The sequence below is a fragment of the Labrus mixtus genome, chromosome 19 (assembly GCF_963584025.1).
Source record: "Labrus mixtus chromosome 19, fLabMix1.1, whole genome shotgun sequence".
NCBI classification, from domain to species: Eukaryota; Metazoa; Chordata; class Actinopteri; order Labriformes; family Labridae; genus Labrus; species Labrus mixtus.
In genome coordinates this window covers 20,251,493-20,273,397 of record NC_083630.1, presented here as the reverse complement: position 1 = coordinate 20,273,397, position 21,905 = coordinate 20,251,493, and the positions used below count along the sequence as shown (strand labels likewise).

Sequence of the window (21,905 nt, the reverse complement as noted above, 5' to 3'; positions counted from 1 at the left end):
AGGCAGCTGCTATGGATGACTGATTCAGCAGGCAAGCGGAGGAAGGAGAAACGAAATGAGGCTCAGACTGTTGACAAGAAAAATACAACAACACAGCACCGTCAGAAAACATATAGGTATTTGAAGGCAGCTGTACAGGGTGTTCAAATCGTTACGTTAAGATCTCCAAGAGATTAGAACTTGTTACCAAGGTAATCCTGATCAGTCTCATGGGATGTCAGGATAGAGGAACATGTTTTTTAAAGTGATGATGGAGGAACAAAATCAACATAATTATAAAATGCTGCAGTGTGTACAACATCACATCACAGTAGAACCAAGACAATATACATTTAAAATAGTTTTAAATCATTTGTTTTTGCAGAAAGGCTTTGCTTATATCGTCATCAAGTTACTGAAACTTGCATGAAAGAAACTGAAAATATACATCAATAAACATCATAAAGTCTGACTGCATTAAACAAAAAGGAAACTTTACATCTCATTTGATTTATATGAAGTTATATCTCTGACTAATACCAATCATTAGAAGTCTGGATGAGTCATTACATAGCCAAGCATGGAGCCCCAAAGATTATCATCATGACTTAACTTCCTGTTTTAAAAGGCGCACGCATGCTGTTAGAGGCTGACGCTCATCTCTCACTTACAGCACTTCCATTAGTGTGTTTCACCCTCCTTCAAAAGTCCAGGACTTTTCCGCCCTGGGGGAGACCTTTCATACGAGCATGGGCCGTGGATGATGATGAATGTTTCAATCAATTAGCTTATTGCCGAGAACAAGTGTTGGAGCCCGGGGGGGGGGGGGGCTGTAGCCCGTGAAAGGCAGTGACACATAACCTGAATGATTACTCCAGCAGGAAATGACAAGGACTCCTGGCTTGGCGCTGTTTTCGTGTTGAGAGCTGCTGAGGGAGAGGAGTGAGGGGCCACCGGGTAGAAATGAAGGTTTATGAACTGAAAACGTCGGACTTTGACAAAACATGGCATCTGAACGCCTCAAAAAGAGTCACAGTCTGCAAAGAGGGTTGACTGTCCAAACCAATACTCAGTAAAATCTGGTGCACAGGTTTGCTGCATTCTCAATACCAGTGCGCCCAATATGCCATTACAAAATTCTGACACAGGGTCTTGACCGTATGTGCAGCTACCACCTCCACACATTGTAAGTGAACTGACCTTATTGAACACTGTCCCCCATTCACTTCTCAAAACATGCGGGGAGACGTAGTGATGCAGACGAGGCTTTCTCCCTAATTACGTCATAATCCTGCATTTAAAGGAAATGGTAGTATACTGTAAATGAACCTTCTGGAGCGCTGGTTTAATGCAAAAGACTCCTCAATTAAAGACAATAAGTGACCAGTGGAGGTGGGCACTGGAACTTTTGGGTTGTGGGTCTGTACTTCAGAACTTTCACCTTTGGCTTAGAGCTAAACTAATGCAGGATAGCAAACTCCAAATGGCTAAAACTCAAGAGCTGCACAGAAACTGCACGTTGTGGACTTTGTTGAATCAATGGAAATCATCATCTGTTTAAACCATTTATACTTCAGGGAGACGTCCATAAACGGATTGTGACATATGTTATAGATTTTACAGTATGTGTCAAACCTCTATGGTGCAGAGGATATTTGATGGTCTCTGTGTTTCGTACCCTCAACAGCATGTGTGGTTTTGTTTCTGCCGAGCTGCGGCCGGTGATCTCTCTTTGATGTTCCAAAGCTGAAGTGGATCTTTCAGCTCTGTGGGTTGAATCGCTGTTACATCTTGACCTTGAGCTCACAAGGTCGTCCTGGCCCAGTCGACTATCGTCTCAATCACACGCTGATTTTCACCGCCGTGTAGCTCGTGCTGCTGAATTAATAACGCCATCAGTGTTAAACAACTGCTGCCTCCCTCCTGCTCGCACCTTCTGTCTCTCTCTGGTTCGTCTCGCGCTCTCCCACTCCTATTTTTTTTGCAAACAGGAAAGAAACAAGAACACCCTCATTGTCTTCATGTGAGCAGATTATACTGACTGAGATTTGTTCCCTGGATGCTACCAGGCCCAAACCATGACTACTGTATCTTTTAGTTTTTCTAATATATGGGCAACTTTTAAAGAACCAGATTTTAGTTCACAGATGTCATATTCTTGTTTGACCCCTCCCCCAAGAGAAATGGATTTTTGTAAAACCTTTGTTCTGATATTGTTTACCCCCTCACACTGGCACTTTCTGATCAGATTTTGGGACTTTCTGACTCGTTTTGGCAGCAAACTTACCTCAACAAGGTAACCAAATTTGGGTTTATGCCCCGTTGTATCTCTGTGTGTTCTGATTCTTGTTCCTACAATGTGACTCTTAGTTACTTTTCACAAAGTACATTTTCAATCTGTCCTTTTTTTTGCCGCTTTTTGATTTTGCCAAAAAAATAAAACTGTTGGAAACTCAACCTGGCAAATAAATATGATATGTTGCTGGGCTGAAGTGTTAAATTGGCCTAAAATGTTCACATGGGAAACTTCAGAAGATTAGCTTTAACTCAGAGCTAATGAAAGAAATCAAACAGAGGATGTGGCTCACACATTACTCAGTTAGCCACAGAAATAGCTGAAGAAAAAACATCAGATCTGTTTGAGTGAAGGACATGACATTCATAGATAAAACTTACATCAATCCATCATCTTTACCATTTTTTCCCCCCTTGTTGATCCCAAAATATATGTCAGTGCTCTCTGATGGTAGTATTTGATAATCTTCCCGTAAACGATCAAAGGATCAAAAATCAGAAGTTTTATCATATATTCATTTATTGAGTCGGTGCTGTAGTTGGATTCAAAGAAAAAATGAAAGAAAGGTGATTGGCTTTGACCCCAGCAGTGACTTCCTACCCGAGCCATCCATGTCTCGTATTATCCCGTTGATTTACATCTCACTGTCTCTCCTCCTGCAATCTTTACTCACAGCTGCCTATAACTCACAAAGGTTCAACAAAGACCACGTCAGTTATCAGCAGCTATAATCAATCCTTTAAACACTGGACCTGCTAAAGAAGAACACACGTATCTATGCCATGATCACTTTTGCTCAACATCTCACATTTCTTTTGAATGATTTAAGTGAAGACGAGCTGTCTTTTCTTCTTGTTGGTCCAGATTCTGTGTGGCAGAATGAAATAATGGGATTCATTTAGAAAACTGATTGCCGACTGAAATTCATTAATCAGCCTGTTAAAAAAAGAAAAAAAAGAAAATGCAGATGTTGCTGTATTTGCATGCAAAGGTTTCGGCCTCATTTTGTCCCATGATGAGTTATTTTTATGTTAGTCATCTTTTCTTATGAGGGAATGTTTCCCCTCATGAATGGCAGATGGAGTTTAGACAAAGTCGTCAGCTTCCCAGCATGGACAGGCGAGCAAAGAGAAAAGATGTGCAGTAAAGTTCTTTATCTTATGTTTACAAGTTACTCATTTAAAGGCAGTGGCGCATTCAAGAGCAGAGTAATGACATTTATTTTATGTGCTTTTGAGTGTTTTATGCAAGCTCTATTCTTCCATTGTACAAAAGAGAGAATGCTTATGACACAAAGTCTTCTGGTTTGACAATTGTGAAAAGATATCTCCCATATGATGCATGCATAGGGATAATGCATACATGCAAGCCATATACAATAAATATACTATGGCTTGATTATTCATCACCCACTCCCCAAGCTTGAGTATCGTTTTTCTGTTTATTTCTCTGACAGCTTCCCCAGCTAAACGTTCCCTCAACACTCATTCAACAAAAATGCTTACCCCGTCATCTGCAGGCCCTGCTGGGTATTGAGACATAAAAAAAACAACCTCTTTCTAGTATCTTGGATATCGACCCTCTCTCTTACAAACATCGGGTCCTATGGGGGGGGGGGACAGGGATTCCCTCAGGGGACCATCGTCAGGAGTATTTTCACACCAGGCCACGGGCACTTTCAACCTGCTGATCTTGTCTGAGCGGCCTGTGTGCAGAGCGAGGCCTTAAAGCGTCCTAATTAACCACGTTCTTTGCTATGTTGCCTATTAGGAGTATGTTCAGGAGCCTATAAATAGGGTAATTGCTAATTATCTACAGTGATCTCACCAAAGCTGTGATTATGCTTCAGAGTTGATAAGGGTGCTTGATAGGAAGGAAATAGAATACTGCTGTGCACCCGCAGATTTAAATTCCCCCCCTTTAATTTGAGCAAATCCTTTTGTGCCTTGTGAATTAAGCAGAGTTGTAGTAAAGTAATAGAGAGACAAGTCAAACCGAAGACCTAGAAATAAAAAGAATCAATACGTGTGGGTTTCTTCCGCTGGAAAAAAAAAAGAAAAAAGCAGGAATGAAGGAGTTTCAGGCTGAACAGAGATTTGTCTGCAGCTCGCCAGATGGATGGAGCGCTGCGTCTTGGAAACAGCTCTTCAAAGTCTTCAGTTGTGGAGGAAGAAAAACAAACCGTACGTGGTTTTAGAGCTGCATGAAAGTGAATATTCAATCCCATAAATTTGTGCCAAAATAGCCGGGGTAAGAATATTTTTTGCAGTATTGTCCATTTTTTAGCATTTGATATCCGGTATTCGGTTTCATTCAGTTTCACAGAGAATACATTGTTTTCATTATACTGGAAATGTCCACACATTTCTTTTGGAGAATGCTTTCTGTCCTATAGTCCTTACTCCTTTTGAGTATATATTGTAAAAACATCGATGTTGAGTCCCGTTGGCAGTAACTCAGTGGGATGAGAGATCACAGTCCACTTCTGGTTTCAACTTCTCCCCTCGGCATTGCAGCCCGTCCTTAACCGTTGTCGCACTAATTGGCTCTGTGGAAAATGCTTGAACTCTGAATTTACATGAAAACACTTTGAAGACATGGGGTACACTTGCCACTGGGCACAGTCTTATATCTGCTGCACTCTGCCCAGCCTTCCCTGCACAAAGCAAAACGAGAAAAAAAAAAGAAGCAAACACTGAGGGAGGACGGGAAAACCTGGAATACAGAGGTAACATTTGTCTAGGGACCCATGAGATTGGATGTGAAATAAGTAGAGCTGAATGTTTGCAATGGACAAAAAAAGAGAAAGAATGAAAGACACTGCCAAAAAAAAAGATTCCCTGAGTATTTAAAATAAGAAATACAGTAGATATTTCCAACATTTTCATTTTCTGTGAGTTTCTGAGTCCATGTAAAGCAGGCTGAGCATAAAGCCCCCATATACTTCTCCTCAACCACATCCTCTCCTCCTCCTGGGAGATACACAACTCCAGACCAGTAGGGATATATGAATCCCTGCAGTGTGTTCTGTGTTGCCACAGGGTCTCCTCCCAATTGGACTTTCTAGGAAGCCCTCTGCAGGGAGGCATCTGAAAGAACAAGTTGCTTAAACCCAATGAAAGAGGTCCTTTTAAACGCAGGGCACGGTTTCTAGTCCAGACCTGATGTTACTCGTACAGCCTTAACTCCAGAATAACTAGCTGATCTCATTCGCTCATAAATTCTTTGATTACTTACATAATTTTCTTACCTGTCAACCCCACACTGTCAGTTTTATAGTATACAAATGAAGTTTCATTTTACAATGTTTGCAAACAAACTCTTTTATGTGGATTTTTCCATCTATAGCGTTTAAAATCAGTTCCCCTATTTATTAGCAGATATATTGATGTCATGATTATCAGTTTAGCATCAAAAAAGACAAAGAAACCAAGTAATGCCTTCCTACAATTCTACAATTCACTTAGCAGACTCTTTTATCCAAAGCGACGTACATCAGAGAGTAAGAACAACACAAGCAAGGATCTAGAAAAAAAGGGAACAATGTCAGTAAGAGCAAACGATCAGCTTTGAGTCTGATTGGACACACAGGTGCTGACAGGAAGTGACCAGAGGCAAAGCACAACATTGAGGGCAGTTCTTGAGAGCTCTAATCAGTATAGAAACCATCTTATAAGTCGTCGTTATCAAACAAAAACCATCGTCATTACCATCATCATCATCAATAATATGGAGACCATCATCATTAAGTTAGTAGGTATTCATGAAAGAGCTGGGTCTTTAGCTTTTTCTTAAAGGTGCAGAGGGACTCTGCAGATCACATGGAGTTTGGAAGTTCATTCCACCACCGGGGGGCGACAGAGGAGAAGAGTCTAGTTGTGACCCTGTTGTGAAGGTTGGATCAGACGCTTGTAACAAAGATGTTTTGTAGGATGACAGGGATTTCTTGGTGAAAAAAAGAAATGTTGAAATTGTTGTTCTTCTGAGAGTTGTGTAGGGTGAGTGGACAACAGCGGCAAACTTTCCTGTTCTTTATCTTCAGTGACACGATGTTGTGCTGGAGGCTGCTGTGAGGAAGTCAGAAAACTTTGTGCACGCCTGATTGCGCTTCTCACTGCTGCAAGATGCAAGGGTCAACATTACTGTGCTTTTTTTCGCGATCATACAATGAATATGTGTCGAGCTGGTTCACTGTGACACCTACACAAGCTGTGAGTGTGATTATGAGAGCGATGTCCCATGTGCTGTCTGTTGTGTGTTTACTAGTCTCAGCCTGATGGCAGTGTTAAGCTCCCCCCAGGCCAGAGTGTTTATCTCACTGGTGTTTAGGCTTTGGTCTTTGGATGACACCCAAAGCGAGGCCCCCGCTGCCCGGGCAGCTCCTCTCCGGCTAACTCCAGCTAGTTGACCTCGTTTAAAAGGCCTGGCTGGCTGTGTAGTTGTCCCTCTGAGCGAGGAGTCACAGCCAGCTCTCTGCATTGTGTCCGTGACAGGCGATGCCTTTTATGTGAATGTGTGTGAGTTAGAGTAATGCTCAGGCCTGAAATTGGGGGTCTGAGCCACATCCAGCACCAATTTGTTTAGCCCTGCCCATGCCCGACAGCTGAAAAAGCATGAACCAGGACTGAAGCAAATGTCAAAAACCTCTCTCCTCGTTTTCCCCTTACACACAATGATGTACACAAAGTTTAGTTCACTACTCAATCTTGCTCTTCATGTAGCACTAAGTGGCTATAGTGACATTTCTATACTTGATGATAGCCAACTAGCCAGAGGGGGTAGAGAGTGTTATATATCTACTTTATATTGTCATTTTTAAAGACTTGTAAATTGTGATTCCTTTTCTACATATGTTATATAAAACCACCTTCACATCTTATTGGCCCATAAGGCATGTTTGTCTCATCCTGTAAAAAGTGATTTCCCCCGTGTTGCACTTTTTATGCCTCCACACTGGCGGCATGCCTTGGCCAGACATAACGTGATTTCAGGTTGTCCTCCGTTCATCTGTTTGGAATTCTGCCCCTCCATCATTTTGTCTGTACAGCTAATTTTTTTTTCCATCTTACAATCCCATTCGCGACACAAATCTTAGGAATGCAGACAGCCAGCTGAAGAGAGTTTCTTCAAATTCGGCACAAACGAAATTAAAGAGGAACTGAATTGAGGACCATTGAGTATTAAGCAAGCGGCAACGTCCGGTGTTAAAAAATGAAGCCGATGTTAAAGTGTAAAAAACTACAGTTCCACTTGTGTCCACTTAAGGCTGGCTGCAAACGGGCTGGAATTTTTCCGTTTTCATTATTTTAAGGCTAAGAATAATGCTTAATTAGGACGGTGGCTGACTAACAGCTTGGTGGGTTTTAACTGGAGGCTTAAAGCCTTTATATGTGATTTTTTTGATCCAGCAGATGTCGCCCTTGAGCACCAGCATGAAACCAAAACAACTCGCGCTGCATTGTTGTGTTAGCATGCTAATGCTAGCGATCTTTATTCTGCTCGTATCTTCACACTGCATGTAAATTTACCTGAAATGAGCGTGATCTAGTAATCACAGTTAAGCAGTGAGTACAGTATGTTATTCTTCTTTTCTCTAGTCCCTCAATTAAACAACTTTTATACGCGAGGGGAGGAGTCAGCCGGCCGTCCGGGCGATGTAAACAAAGTGAAGATAGGACTCTGAAAACTCTGAAAGCATCACAGACAGTGGGACTCGGGTGTTACACCCATTGTAGACAGTCATGACTCACAGAGTTATTTTCAGAGGATATACTTGATTTATATTATATTTAAGTGTGAAAAATCACATAGAAAGACTTTAAGGACTGCCTCGTCTACACCTGTGTTTAGGTAGACCTAAAGTTAGTTTGAGGCAGCATTTCCAACTTGGCCACTGCCGACTTTGAGCTTCGAAGCCGCCCTTTAGAAACCTATGGATGACTTTAATAAGACTACGTCACAGCCCTGTGATTGACTGGCTTCCCATCCAGGGTGTCCCCAATTACAGCTGGGATCTGCTCTGGCCCCCCACAACCCCAAATGGGATCGATGGTATATGGTGTTTGTTTGAAACTTGTGTTTAGAGTTCAGACTTGGCATGAACAAAGCTTATTGGTTCTAATTTGTATTCATGATGTAACATTTATTCTGCAGAAGCTTTTGCAGTGTTTCATCAAAAGTAACAAGAGCTAGGTGGCATCTAAATTCTGAAGCACGATGTACCCAAATAAACGGCTCAAATGTTTAAGAGCTGCCCTCAGGCTTTGGCTTGAGGGTTGAACCTTCAGCAAAAGTTAAAGGGTATTCCATTTAATTACCCCGATTAAAATGGGAACTTGCAAGAAACAGGAAATTAAAATAATAGTCAGTAAAGGCTGAGATAGCCTGCCTTTTAGTCACTACATTGGGTGAAACTCTAACAGCCCCAGAGCCTGCAAATCGTTCATAAAACTTTGTAGTGCTTTGCTTGACCCTCCATGCTTGGTAAATAGCAATATCTCTAACAGCCAGAGGCAAGATAACCCCGGTGACATCTCCAAGTTATTTTCTTGGACTCGATAAAAGCTCCTCAAGAGTCATGAAAGACATTACACAACTTATTCACTTGCTAAATAATATTCCCCATGAGGAGAAGTTATATTTTAACATTTAAAATAGATCACATTTGTGAAGGTTTTCACAAATGTGCATGTGTTTTCTTTTCTTTTTTTTAAATGAAGCTCATTAAGTGTCGAGTTGAAAAGTCTCACAGCAGAGAAACAAAGCCTGTTAAAACGTGTGATTTGAAATTCTTCCTTCGAAACAATCACTTTCCCTTGTGCTTTCATACAAAACCTGAGCTGTCACTTTACATCTTCACACTAACTGTACCGTTTCTACAGTGTGTAAGTTGCCCCACAGCCCTAGTCTTTTCCAGCTCACTTCCTCTCTGAGCAGTGTACAGCTCAATCTGTAATTATTGGACGTTGAGCTTTCCTCGGGGTTTATGTTGCACTCTGCAGGATCATTACAAATATCTACAGAGGCCTATTAGTGCTTGATTAGGCACAGTTCTGGACCGGAAGAGCGTGGGCTTGTTTCAAAGCGATGGAGAGTCCTCGGCAGGTCCTAATTAGTGGGCAGAATCAAGCTAGTTCCTGGTTTGCTGGTCAGGTAGAAGATGCCTGGCCTCCACATCAATTAGCGCTTCTCCTTGGGTTGGTTTTTATTCCCCCGCTTCATGTCATGGAAAGGTGATGGAGGAGAACTATTGTGTTTAATATAAGGAGATACAGTATATGTAGAGTGTGTGCTTTTTTGTATGAAGGGAGTGCTGCAGTGATGTGCAGTAGATACACAGTTAGAGTGAACTGATGGTCTGAGTTTACAACATGGTCCTCACTGTCTTGATTGTTTATATTTTTTCAGAAAACAAGCAAAGTTTTACATGCACTTATATCTCAATCATATCTGAAAACATGGCAAACTGTTCTATATAAAATATGCTTTACCGCCGACTTTGTAGAAGACAATTTTGACATCCTGTACAAGCGTGCAGTGTTTATTATAACAAAGTAAATGTAGGCCTACTTCACAAAAAATAACTGTCAAAAGGATATTTATACCCAGAGGTAGTGAAAGGTATTGTCCTTAAATGCTGTAAACCTGCTGAACAATAACACAGCCGCTCTAGACTACTCCCTGTCAACGTGTAGGTCAGAGGTCATGCACAGTGCAGGATCTCACCGTCTTTAAAATCAGGGTCAGGGTCAACGGTGCTGCTCTTTAAACAGCCCAAAGTCATAAAGAAAAAGAAAACCAATAACTGGATTCCTGCACAAAGTCGTAAATCTCACAGCGCCACCACTAAACTCATCGGCTGCTTTTAGTGCTAGTCAGGGTGAAAGTGAAATGCATTCTGGTTAATGTAGTTTCAATAATAGATGACCAAAAATACAAAACATTTTCACAGACTTTGTCTTTCAGTGCAGAAAAAGACACTTCTAAACATTTAAAAATGAGACTTTGTTTATCCACAAAAAAAAAAGGCACGAGTGTGGTTTGGCACTGATGTTGGAGGATATTGCCTCCCTGGGTTCTTTAACATGCAAGCTGCAGCCTGCAACATGTGATAATTTAATTTCACACATTTTTTGACACATTTCAAATATCAAAATGAATGCAGTACTTGTGATCCTTGCTTGAGCATTCGGGAGGACTCTTGAATTCATCAGCAATTTGCAAGTGTCGGTCATTTGTAAATGGCGCTCGTTGTGATTTGTGTGTATGCAGTGTGGGAGCCTTAGCTCGCCGTCCTAGATTAAGTTTGTCCCAAAGGTGTTTGATGGGGGTTGGCTGAGGTCAGGGGTAAGAGCAGGCCAATCAAGTTCTTAAACACCAAACCAATAAAATGAGATTTGTACTTCTCTCAATGCTGGAAGCATAATCGTAGTCTCCTGAGGAAGAGAAAGCCCATTTGTCTCATGGCTTATAAAACACAGCAGCTTGTCAGTGTCCTTACACTTCTGAATGTGACTATCTAGGTGTCGCACTTGCGTGATTTCTGGATGCTTTCTTTCTTCAAGATCAAAGATTCAGTGTGCTGCAAGCCGCAACTTATAGTGTTAAGAAAATTAAGCGGAAGTGCAAAAAACTGCAGCTCCTCACGTGTCCACAAAAAGCCAATGAATCCCCATTATGCCTCATTTAAATGCCCATTTTTACAGCGGAAATTATTGTGTTTACAGGTTGGTACAAAAAACAGTTTGTCTGAAATTTCTAATAACTCACCCATTTTGATTCTATTAAGGCTAATTAGGCATAATTGCATGAAAAGGTGTGAACCTGCCCTTAACTCCACCTCTCTCTGTTAAGATTTAACAAAAGTTAGGTATAGAGTCGGTATTTCCATTATAGCCACGGCAATCTTTGAGCTTTTTAACACCTCCAACCAGTGGTTAAAGTCACTGAGACTACGTCCATGTTTTATACAGTCAGTAGTGTGAAGAGTATTTGATTTCATTTTGATTTATTAGAACTTTGAAATTCTGGATAATTTTGCATTTTCAACATCAGAAAAAAACAACCTCATGGTACATTAATGGGTGGCTTCTATTCATTACATTTTAATAGAAAGTCCATATTGAAGGATTTTAGTTTAAAAACAATGAAGAATCACAGTGTTGCATGCAGCTGTGATGTAAGAAATGACATCCCAAAGAGAGCGAGAGATAGAAAGAGAGCGCGAGGGAAAGATGAAGACAGGAAATGAGCGTGTGTTGTGTCTATTTTTGACCCCTCTGGTCCTTTGTAGAAGAATTCTGCCGCAGCCGGGTAGACCACACTCCTCTGACGGTGTGACGCACACCCATAAAAAAAGGCTCTGGCTGGCGGGTCACACACATGTCACCATGGCAATTAGCATGTCAGTGTGTGTGTGTGTGTGTGTGTGTGATTGACAGCTGCCACAGCTGGGATGCAAAAAACAACGAGTTGGTTCTGGCAGGAGAACCTTGGGGAGTTGGAGACACACAGTACAAGCTCTCTGTGTCCCTCCTACATGCGACTATCATAAAAAATAAATGAGGTAGATCTTATTGACTTATCGCTGCATCCACAGGTAGCTGCCAGGAATAGATGCAATAAAACCGATGCTTTACTTTTCATTATTCTCTTGTTTTCTGCTCAGTTAAAAAGTAAAATCTAATTCTGTCAGATTGGATCAGAAGAACTGTTGAGATTGTGCACAGTTAAACAAATCATTCGTAATCATACTGACTTAATTAATGATCGGTTAACGTGATGTGACTTCTGCTCTCTGGCAGCACAGTTGATGCCTTCAGCTCATTATAGAAAAAAAAAACAATATGGCCGCCTGAGTTGCTCACTATCAACACAACATCACACATAATTAATACCAGATGTCATGCATTATGAAGTAGGTCATTTGTTTGTGCTCTGTTTGAAATACTACAACAGCATGTGGTGCTAAAATTAGAAAATGATGTGGATCAATGTAAGTACACTGTAGATTTATACAGTGTATTCATAGTGGAGATGACATAACAGTATTTTATGCAGCTATTGCAGTAGCTTTATTTAAAAACCTTTATTTAACTGGGAGAAAATCTATTTTTTCGAGTTTGTCCTGGCCAAGTCAGGCAGCAGGAATCGTATTTATGCAGAAAATACAGACATTTAAAGTCTTTGATTTTAAGATAAAGTTAAATACTTACATTTCTTATTAATTTTAATTGACTTGTTACTTCTTTGACTTATTACAAGAACAAAATCACAACTTCTTAAGGGAACTTTTTAAGTGCAAATATTTTTGAATGCACTATTAAACATGTACTATATAATCTAGGAACATATTAAAGGTGCCCAGTGAAGTAACATTGACATTATAGCAGAATTTCTTATTCAGTTAAGTCATCTAAACAAAATCAAACAACAAATCAAATTTTGTCAAATAATCATCTTAACATATCTTCTTCCTATGCCTCTACATTCATCCCAGGTCTTTCCTGAGCTTCTCAACCCAGATAAGATCGATTTTATGGCCTGTTGATATGAGTCTGGCTCCTGGTTGGGCGGCTGCCTCTGATATCACACATGACAGGTAGCAGGTAGCTTAGAGGCAGACTGCTTCCCCCCCGTTAAACACACTCCGACACCAGAACCTCTGCATCCATCACTGCAGCAGAGAGCACTGGGATACACTGCCAGGGCTATATCTGGCCCTCACTGATACACGCGCACAAAAATATGCATACTCATACACACACACACACACACACACACTCCTGTCACTGGCTGTTTCTGCTAGTGTCTTTCTGAGCCGGGCATATTAACAGTGGCAAGCAGTATCTGCAGCGTGCTCCACCTGTCCTGAGGAGACAGCTGCTGGGTGATCAGAGATGAAAGCAGATACCTGACTCACGTTGCAGCACAGAGCTCATTTAAATCTGCAAACAGGCAAAATGTTATGCAGGGGGATACACGTCTCAGGAGGAAGAAATCTGGCACTAACATGGTAAAACATCTATTCTGCCAATTTATCCAATTTGCCACAATTAGATTTCACACTGTGGCGCCCTGAGGATGTTTTGAGTGGAATCAAACCAGACAGTCACTGAGGATTTGGAGGCTGGTTTAACTCAATCTAGATATCACTTTTTGTCTTATAATAAAATCTCTCCGACCAACCAGATTTTTGTTAAAATCAGTGCAGTTCACTCATATTTGTAACAGGTAAAAAAAAAAACACCCAACATTATTGCTTACAATATAAATGTTCCTCCAAAGTCTTTAGAAACTCTACCTTCCTCATTATTGTTCTAATTTTTGTTTTTTCTTGCTCTTTGAATAGAATAGAATAGATGTTTATTGCCATTTGCACAGGTACAGGACAGTACAGGTACATTGGAATTCTTGTGCGTTTCTCCCTGAGTCAGCTTCTACAAAAAAGTTAAAATTATATATAAAATAGAAAAGCATTATAAGAAAAAAAAAAAGAGTAGAAAAGTACAAAAAAATAGAAAAAATAAACAAGTTGTAGTAACAGCTAAGTGAATTAAAATAAACTGTACAGGTCACCTGATGCTCGTTTTTGATATATTCTAGTTAGTATGAGGCTTGTTTGTGTCCCTTTATCCACAGAGGAGTACATGAAAATATCTGAATGTGGCTTTGAATAAACATAATAAAGTCTGTTTTGAAGTAAGCTTACACTTCAGTTTAAGCGTGGTGTGGTAGAATAGACTGTTGAACCCGTTTCTGTCAGTACACAGGTTCAAGATTCAAAGATCAAAAGGACCCTGTTCAAGGCTGTCACCTCTAAATGGAGCCGTCTTCAACAGATTAGTGTAGTGCCACTTTAAACACTTTGCTCTCTTCGGTGGATTTTATTTGAGGAAATCGTTCTCTGAATAGTAACCTGGTAATTACCTTGTGCTCCGGCGCCCTGCTCCGTCCTCTCCAAGGCTTTTTGACTGAGGGTCTACTCTCGAGCCTCCAGACCTCATCAAGGACCTTGAGAGACAGTAAGAAATAGCTGCCTCTTAAGAAGTCCATTTGGCTGTGAAGAGCATCACATTGACTGATTTTTCATTTAGACGCTGATGATGGCCTTGCCTCCAGGTTTTACGGTCAGGTCACAAACACATCAGAACGTGTTGAGTGTCAAACTGGAGTGCTGGAGCTATTCTGAGCCCAATCTGCTTGATTTGGACTCTTGTTATCGTCTTTGCTTGATAAAACATGTTTCTGTGAAAATAAGACTCGGCGCTTTATTCCAATGACCCAAACATGTTCACACAGAGAACAAACAAAATAGGATCGCATTCCCAGGAGAAACAGAATTAATTGTTTCCTTGAATCTTGTGAGTAAGTCTGTTCTTAATTTAGATATTAATTATGTCTTGTCATTTTGGCAAACAGCACACAAGTCTGCCAAAGATGCCCCCTGATGCCCTCATTCTGCTTCCTACCAGACTTTTAATCAAACGCAGGAGGATCTGTTCATTTAATATCGAGTGTTGAACACAGTTAGAGAAAAGAATCTCACGTCTGAAATGTCTTAAATCCCCCTCGTCTTTCCCACAAGACATCCGATCCCATCTTCTGCTCCCTGATCCTCTGCTGCAGGCTCTGCTTTCCGTTTAGTATTGATATGTTTTAATAGCTTTCATGCTGTGTGTATGCTTCTCTGTGTGGTTAATGGGTTAATGTTTTGTGTTTTTCTCTCGCAGTGTATGCCGATCCATGGTCATGGGTTTGTCCTGGACAAGTACAAGTGCCAATGCAAGAAAGGTTTCTACCACCCAAGCAGAGTCGCTGTCAACAGTTTCTCGAGTAAGTCATATTCTTTAATTTATATAAAAAAAGTGGAAGGTGATTGCATTGGTTACTTTGAAAATACCTGCAAATTGTAACCATGAAAAATGTGAATCTCAATAATTCCTGCAAAGAGAAGTATATGTTTATTCATGAAGTAACAACCCAAAGCAATCAGATTCAGATTTTTAATTGAATCAATTTGAGATTTCCTACAACATCACTTGATAGGCTGAAAGAAAAAATTTAGGGTTTTTTGTTTGAGCTTGAAATATTATTCTTGACCTTGATAATGCTTTGAACTTTGGACACAAATTCACAGCATTTTCTTGACCTATTATCACTGAATAAGTCAGCCGGTTGAGACCATGAGATGTGGTAGAAAGCTCCAGAAAAAACGTGATTTTAAGTTTGTGTTTTGGCCAGAAGGTATGGGAGGAACTACTCTTAACTTTTGATCCTCACATTCCAGAGTTGAATCATTAACAATTATCACATCCGCTCTGTACGCATGTGGAAACATTACAAAAAAGTACATCACATAACGGATTTATAATTTGGGGTCAAAATAATTTTGTACCTACAATGGTGCAGGAGTCGTTTTCACTTCTTTCATATACATGAACCTCAAATCCACTCTAGAGGTTCCAGGGTTCACATAACATAAGATAAGACTTTGTTAATATTAAAGGGAATTAAAGATTGCTCCAAAATGACAGTACATAATATGAATTAGACAAAGAGCATCGAATATAATAAACCATAATGCAAATGAAGGTTAAAAGCAAAAGAGGGCCTTAAATAGACTTGTAGAAGTAGCAAGAGTAAGCTTAGTATAAAAGTTATTGCATTACATTAACGGGGATATGAGCCGTTATACTGATGTGAATAAAAACTAAAATAGCACCAGATAATAAATGTAAGATAGAATCTGATATTTAAGTTAACTATATTTAATATAGGCATAATACAGTATATTATAATAATGAAAAGTAGTGGTGTTAATAAGCTTGAAATATTGCACGCCGCCCCTGATATTGAAAAAGAATAAAGTGCATGGAAAGTGAATTTAGACCCATTTTTTACAGTGGCTTTGCACATGATGAGGAACATATTATAGGGCTCAGTTTGGGCATGATTAAGGCGTTATGCATCAAAATGTTCACCCTTTACCCCTCAAACAACACTGGCAAAATGTAAGTTTTCTTTGCACTCCAGATGTTTTCCTAATGTTAAAGTTCTGCAACTCATTCTCCATTCTGTGAAGAAAAGCCTGATTTATTGGCTACTTATCAAGGTGTGTCACGTCGTTCTCTGCCCCATATTCAGCACAACCTCAAGCCGCGTTTCAGACTTTGAGTTCATCACAAAATAACACCAGGTCACGTTTCAAATATCTGTTAAGAGCAGCAAAGCAGTCTTTTTGGAAGAGGCCATTTTCTTCACGTTTTATTTTGTTATGTTCTGTATGTAGCAGACGAGTCCAAATGACTGTCTCCTGACTCACCTTTAAAGTTGCAGAAACACAAAGACAAACAACATGTTACATCGTTAAACATCTTTACTTTACAACTTTGGCAAAGTGAGGAGACAAGCATCACTGCCCCTGTGTGGAAATTGAAGTAGCCCGGGTACCTGGGGAGGCTAATCAGGTTCAAGATGGGAACAATCTTTTTAATGGGAGTTACCTTTCCAAGTTGATTCTGTCTGCTGTGAGTTAATTAAAAAAGGCTTTTGCAGACACAGAGCCCCGGTGGTTTGCACCTGACCTCCTTCAATCTCTCTCCCGTACTTTCATTTTGATCCACTTTCCCTCCTGCATTGCCTCACTCAAACCTCATACTGCATGTTTCCTATACGTGTCCATCCCAATTCTACCTCCTTCCTCACCCCTTTACCGCTCTCTCCTTCTCTCAGTTTCTGCACCACCTTATCGCCACCGTTTTATTTTTAGCCTCAAATATTCCCTTCATGCACAGAAAAGTGAAAACACTCCATGATTTCTGTCATGGAGCTCAGCGCATGTGTGTGCATGTGTGTGTGTCTTTGAGGATACAATAATAGAGAGGAGAGGCAAGCCTGTTAGCGAGGCGTAGTGCCGCAGTCTGGCCCAGCATGGGGCCAATAACAAGCCTGTTAATCCACACGGGGACATCCTTGTCGCTCCTTTGCAGAGGAAACGAGTGCAGCTCACTTTCCTTTGTCTCCCAGCGATCTGTCATGTAAAGAAATGCTTCGAGTTACTGTAGCTGACTTTTCTCTTCCTGCCAGTCAACCGTAGTAGCAACAAACAAACGAAACAGGATATGACTCATCGCCACAGAGATAAGTAGTCCTTTGGAAGGGATCAATGATGTGCAGAGTCACAGCTTTGAGAAAAATAGGCCAGTTTCCTTTTTAAAGGCAAAATCCCTGCAAATCTCTGAGACAATGGCTGCTTCCAATAGAGCCCCCGTTAAAGCTCTATATAAGGCCACCACTCGTTATCTGTCCAACCATATGGGCATCCCTCAGGCGGTTTCTATACAAACCAACGGGCCTCCAGCTTCCTGTCGTCCCCTGGGTTTGTTTTGGTTTTTACCTTAGTTTACCCCGGAAGGCACATGAGGCCGTAACTAACTCGGAGAATTTGTCAGTCGAAAAAACACTTTTGTTTTTTTAAACCTTTGAATGTTTTTACTTTTTTTTTGTTTATTTTGGGGCTTTTTATACCTTTATTTAGAGACAGGACAGTGGATAGAGTCAGACATCGTGGATTGAGGGAGTGGGGACTGACATGCGGGAAAGGAGCCACATGTCGGATTCCAACCCACTTGGAGGGCTGTACATGGGGCGCGCATGTTAATCATGAACCTTGAAGGTGTTTACTTTTTTTAACCAACCTAAGTTTCATGTCTTAGCTGTAATGTGCTCTTCCTTTTTTCCAAAAGTGCTGGCTCTTGTCCTGACCTGAAATATTTTCCTGCCGACTTCTGTCTTGCTGTTTTCCAGTAATTTGACTCACATGATCATCTTTTCATCATTACCCCAGATTAAAGATGGCTACAGTGCAGTTATTGGCAACTCGGTTGAGGCAACCTGAAACCTGTTGGGGAACTTTAGCTACAAGTTAACAACTGTACGTCTTGCTGACCCCACTGATGTCCTGAGATCTCCAAAGATGTTCTGCAGATTACTCAGTTTCTGGGACAAACCTGCAAAGTAATAAACTTATTTTGAGACTACTTTGTAAAGTGTTTGTGGAAACGTTGTCGAGTGTTTTTAAGCATTGACTGCTGTCCATTAGCCCAGACATACACCGTTTGAATTCAGGCTGCTAGACTCACACTTAGACTTTATCGTCCCCGGGGGGGAAATCCTTCTTCACAGCAATGTACAGGTTTCACATCGACTAACACCTATGACAGCACGGAGAAAAACAACACTTTACAGTACCCAGGACACAAAACACAAAAAACACTCGGCTAATTCAACAAGACTTTCTGTGGAGGTCAGTTTCTGGCTCGATTTTGAGATAATACATGATACATAGATAAAACATGACAGGGAGTATATGTCAGTCACTGCACATATCCAGTACCATAGCCAGTTAGTTCTAAAAAAATATGAACAGGCCAAGCTGCCCTGTCTTTACACGTCCCCTCCTCTTCGTCCTTGTCTGGATAAAGTCACTAAGCACAGGCATGTCTCTGTGCGTGTTCCCGCTGTTATCAGCCTTGTATGATATGCCAGCGACTGAACAAGGTGCAGCAGTGTTGACTTTTCATGTTCACACATATAGATCCATTTCCCTCGTGTTGACACAATGTCGATGAATCCTTGTAAGGTCGGAGAGGGATAAGCTTATATATACTGAGGACCGCTCAGTTTGTCATGGAGGCACCTCATCGCCGTTATCTTTTAATACCGGTCTCAGCAGATCCCCGGGAAAATCCAATAACAGAAAAACCTGAAAATGACAAGGACAAGAAGCACAACCTTCTTCCCGTCACTGTAAAAAGTAATGCAAACATTATGAACAAATCCTACTTTAACACCGCTTAACAGTAAGACCTTGAATGAGACTCTCCTTGAATCACACATTTACACATCATGACGGCTAATGCTAAAAAAAAGTTTTCTTAAATACAATCTAAATATGACTCAACACTCAAATCCTTTTTTTCACAAGTACAAAGTCAAGAAGTTGAACTTTTAACCCTTACATTTTGACGGGATGTTATTTAACGCTACAGTCTGGATATCCATCCATCTATCATCCTTCTCCCAAGCAACGTTTTCTAGCTTCTCGTGGGGGATTTGGAGGCTTTCCCAGGCCAGACGGGAACGCCTCGGGAATCCCTCCAGCGAGACCTCCAAAGGCAGGAGACCAGGAGGCACCTCAATTGGCTCTTTTTTTTCGATGCAATGGAGAAGTGGCTCTACCCCGAGCTCCCTCTGGATGTCGGAGCCTCGCACCCTCGCTCTCTAAAGCTGAGCCCACCTTCAGAGCAAACTCATTTCAGCCGCTTGTATCTACAATCTCATTCTTTCGCCTGCTTCCCAAAACTCATGACCATAGGTGAGGGTTGGAACGTAGACTGACTGGTAAATCGAAAAAGCTTTCCCTTTTGGCTCAGCTCCCTCTTTACCTCGACATTACGCTGACGCTGCAGCATTGACTTCACTCTTTTCTTCGGTTGATACAAATCTTGACTGCTGCTCTCATAGTAAAGCTAATGTAGCATGGCCTGTCTCTTGACAAGTGCGGCATATGAAGCTGGTTCACCACAGGGGTCACTTGACAAAAATAGAAAATAATGTACAGACCCCGTTTGTGAGCATGAGAACTTAAAAAACCTGGTCTATATATAAGATTCACTTCCAGCCGTTAGCAGCACTGACATTTCAAACCCTGTTAACAGTGTAACCGGTTAAGCGTTTCATGCCTAGTTTCATTTATCTTTTACTTATGAATAACAACATTAATCAGATAGCAGCTTGTTACTGTATGTCAGCGACTTTTATTCCTTTTAGCTAACTCCACAAAATAAATACACTTTCAAGAGCACCATATTGTTGTCAATAAATGGCCTATATGATTTTTACACGTGAACTCTTCAATCGATCCATCTCGTTCATACTATCCTTCCAAAGGATGTGATGTAAAAGAGAGCACAAAATGATATCTGTGGAAGCTTGATAAACTTACAGATCAATAGTAACGACAGGGTCAGATGTCAAGGCTGTTTTTCATATTAATCTGATACATTCTTTCTTTCTTGTTTTTCGACAGGGATGGGGAGAAAGGGAAAAGCCGCAGATAGCGGTCCCAATGCGGACGAGGGCTCCTCCAGCGACTGCCTGCCGTGCCAGCAGGGCTGCGCCTACTGCAAGGACGACACCCCTTGTGTGGCCCGAGAGGACGGAGCCCTCCGCATGGCCGTGCTCTCCTTCCAGTGCCTCTGCCTGCTGATCGTCTTTGTCAGCATGGTGGTCGTCTACCACTTTCGCAGGAATAAGGTATGTATCCTCACACATTCAGAACCACAATTGCTTCATTTACTTTTCACTACGATAATGGAAAACGACATGAAACTTGAGTAAACTGACACAGTAATGTTTTTGTTTGGTGAAAAGGGAATTTGTTCCGTCACCTTTTGGATGAATAGTTTAAAAACTCAGCAGAACGTAGGCGAGAATTACACATTACTCAGTTCTGGATATCAATGTCACATCAGCTCTGTGTTTGATGTTTACTGTGCCGTGCCGTCATCAAAGCCACTTGGATCAATAAACCTGTGAATCCGTATGTGGGTGGTCACAATAAAGCTTTGAAAGGGTTTCAAACAGATCAGCCACTGAAGCTCAAGTTAATGTCAGAAACCTGGACACCCACCAATGTGTGCAAACAAGAGTACCATGGTCCATGTACTCGCTCGGTTCAGACATCAGGACGCAGTTTAGTGATAATATGTCGACATATACTTTTAAAATATGAAATATTTGGTCTGTACTTCTAGATCGTAACACTTAATCTTTCTCTTATTCATCATTTAAATGGTAAATGGACTTGAGCTTGTATATACTACTCAAAGTGCTTTTACACCACATGTCACACCTACACATTCAAACACAGAGTGTAGTGAGACCATCAGAAGTAACTAATCCCATTCATATACATTCATACGCGAGAGCAATTCAGGGTTAAGTGTCTCGCCCAAGGACACATCGGACATGTTGCTGCAGGAGCTGAGGGATCGAACCCTCGACCTTCAGGTTGAGAGACGTTGACTCTACCAGGAAGGAATATTGATCTGATTAGTTTGTTCTGATGTGACTGACCTCTTGTAATCACTTCAGTAAATGATATATTCTCTACATTACATTGAGAGTTATGAAGAGGTGAAACTACCTCTAAAAAGTGAAACATTAATACGAGGCTCTTTCAAATGATATTTTTGACTCTACCTCTGTAAACTTTTCCAAACTTATAAGATCCCCTGAGCCTCCAGTTGCTACTGTCAATTAATTGGCTTAATTAAAGGCTTTGTCTTGAGCTTGCGAGGATTAGCCAGAAGATTCAGCACCTCTCTGACAGGGGAACGTCTCGCCGCTCTATCTCCCACTCACCTGAAGACACTTTATCATCCAGAGGTGAACAAAGGATCGCTCCTATTAATAAAGCAGATAAAAGTTTGAGATACTCCAGGGCTTTGTCGTAATTATGTAATCCCCATTTATGTGATCCCCTTTAATCTCATCAAACTAAGTTTAAGAGTTTAGATTTCGAGCTCTTCACTCACTTTGAGATCATTTAAAAACTGTAGTTTTC

At 41.0% G+C, this 21,905-nt stretch overlaps 1 protein-coding gene across 1 annotated transcript in view; it reads left to right on the top strand.

Moving 5' to 3' along the window:
* Positions 1-21,905, top strand: part of gpr158a (G protein-coupled receptor 158a) — a 62,857-nt gene that overhangs the window by 14,561 nt on the left and 26,391 nt on the right. The window contains exons 3-4 of the mRNA XM_061064083.1: positions 15,007-15,109; positions 20,367-20,593. Of these exons, the coding sequence (XP_060920066.1) occupies positions 15,007-15,109; positions 20,367-20,593 (330 nt within the window). The remainder of the gene's footprint in view (positions 1-15,006; positions 15,110-20,366; positions 20,594-21,905) is intronic.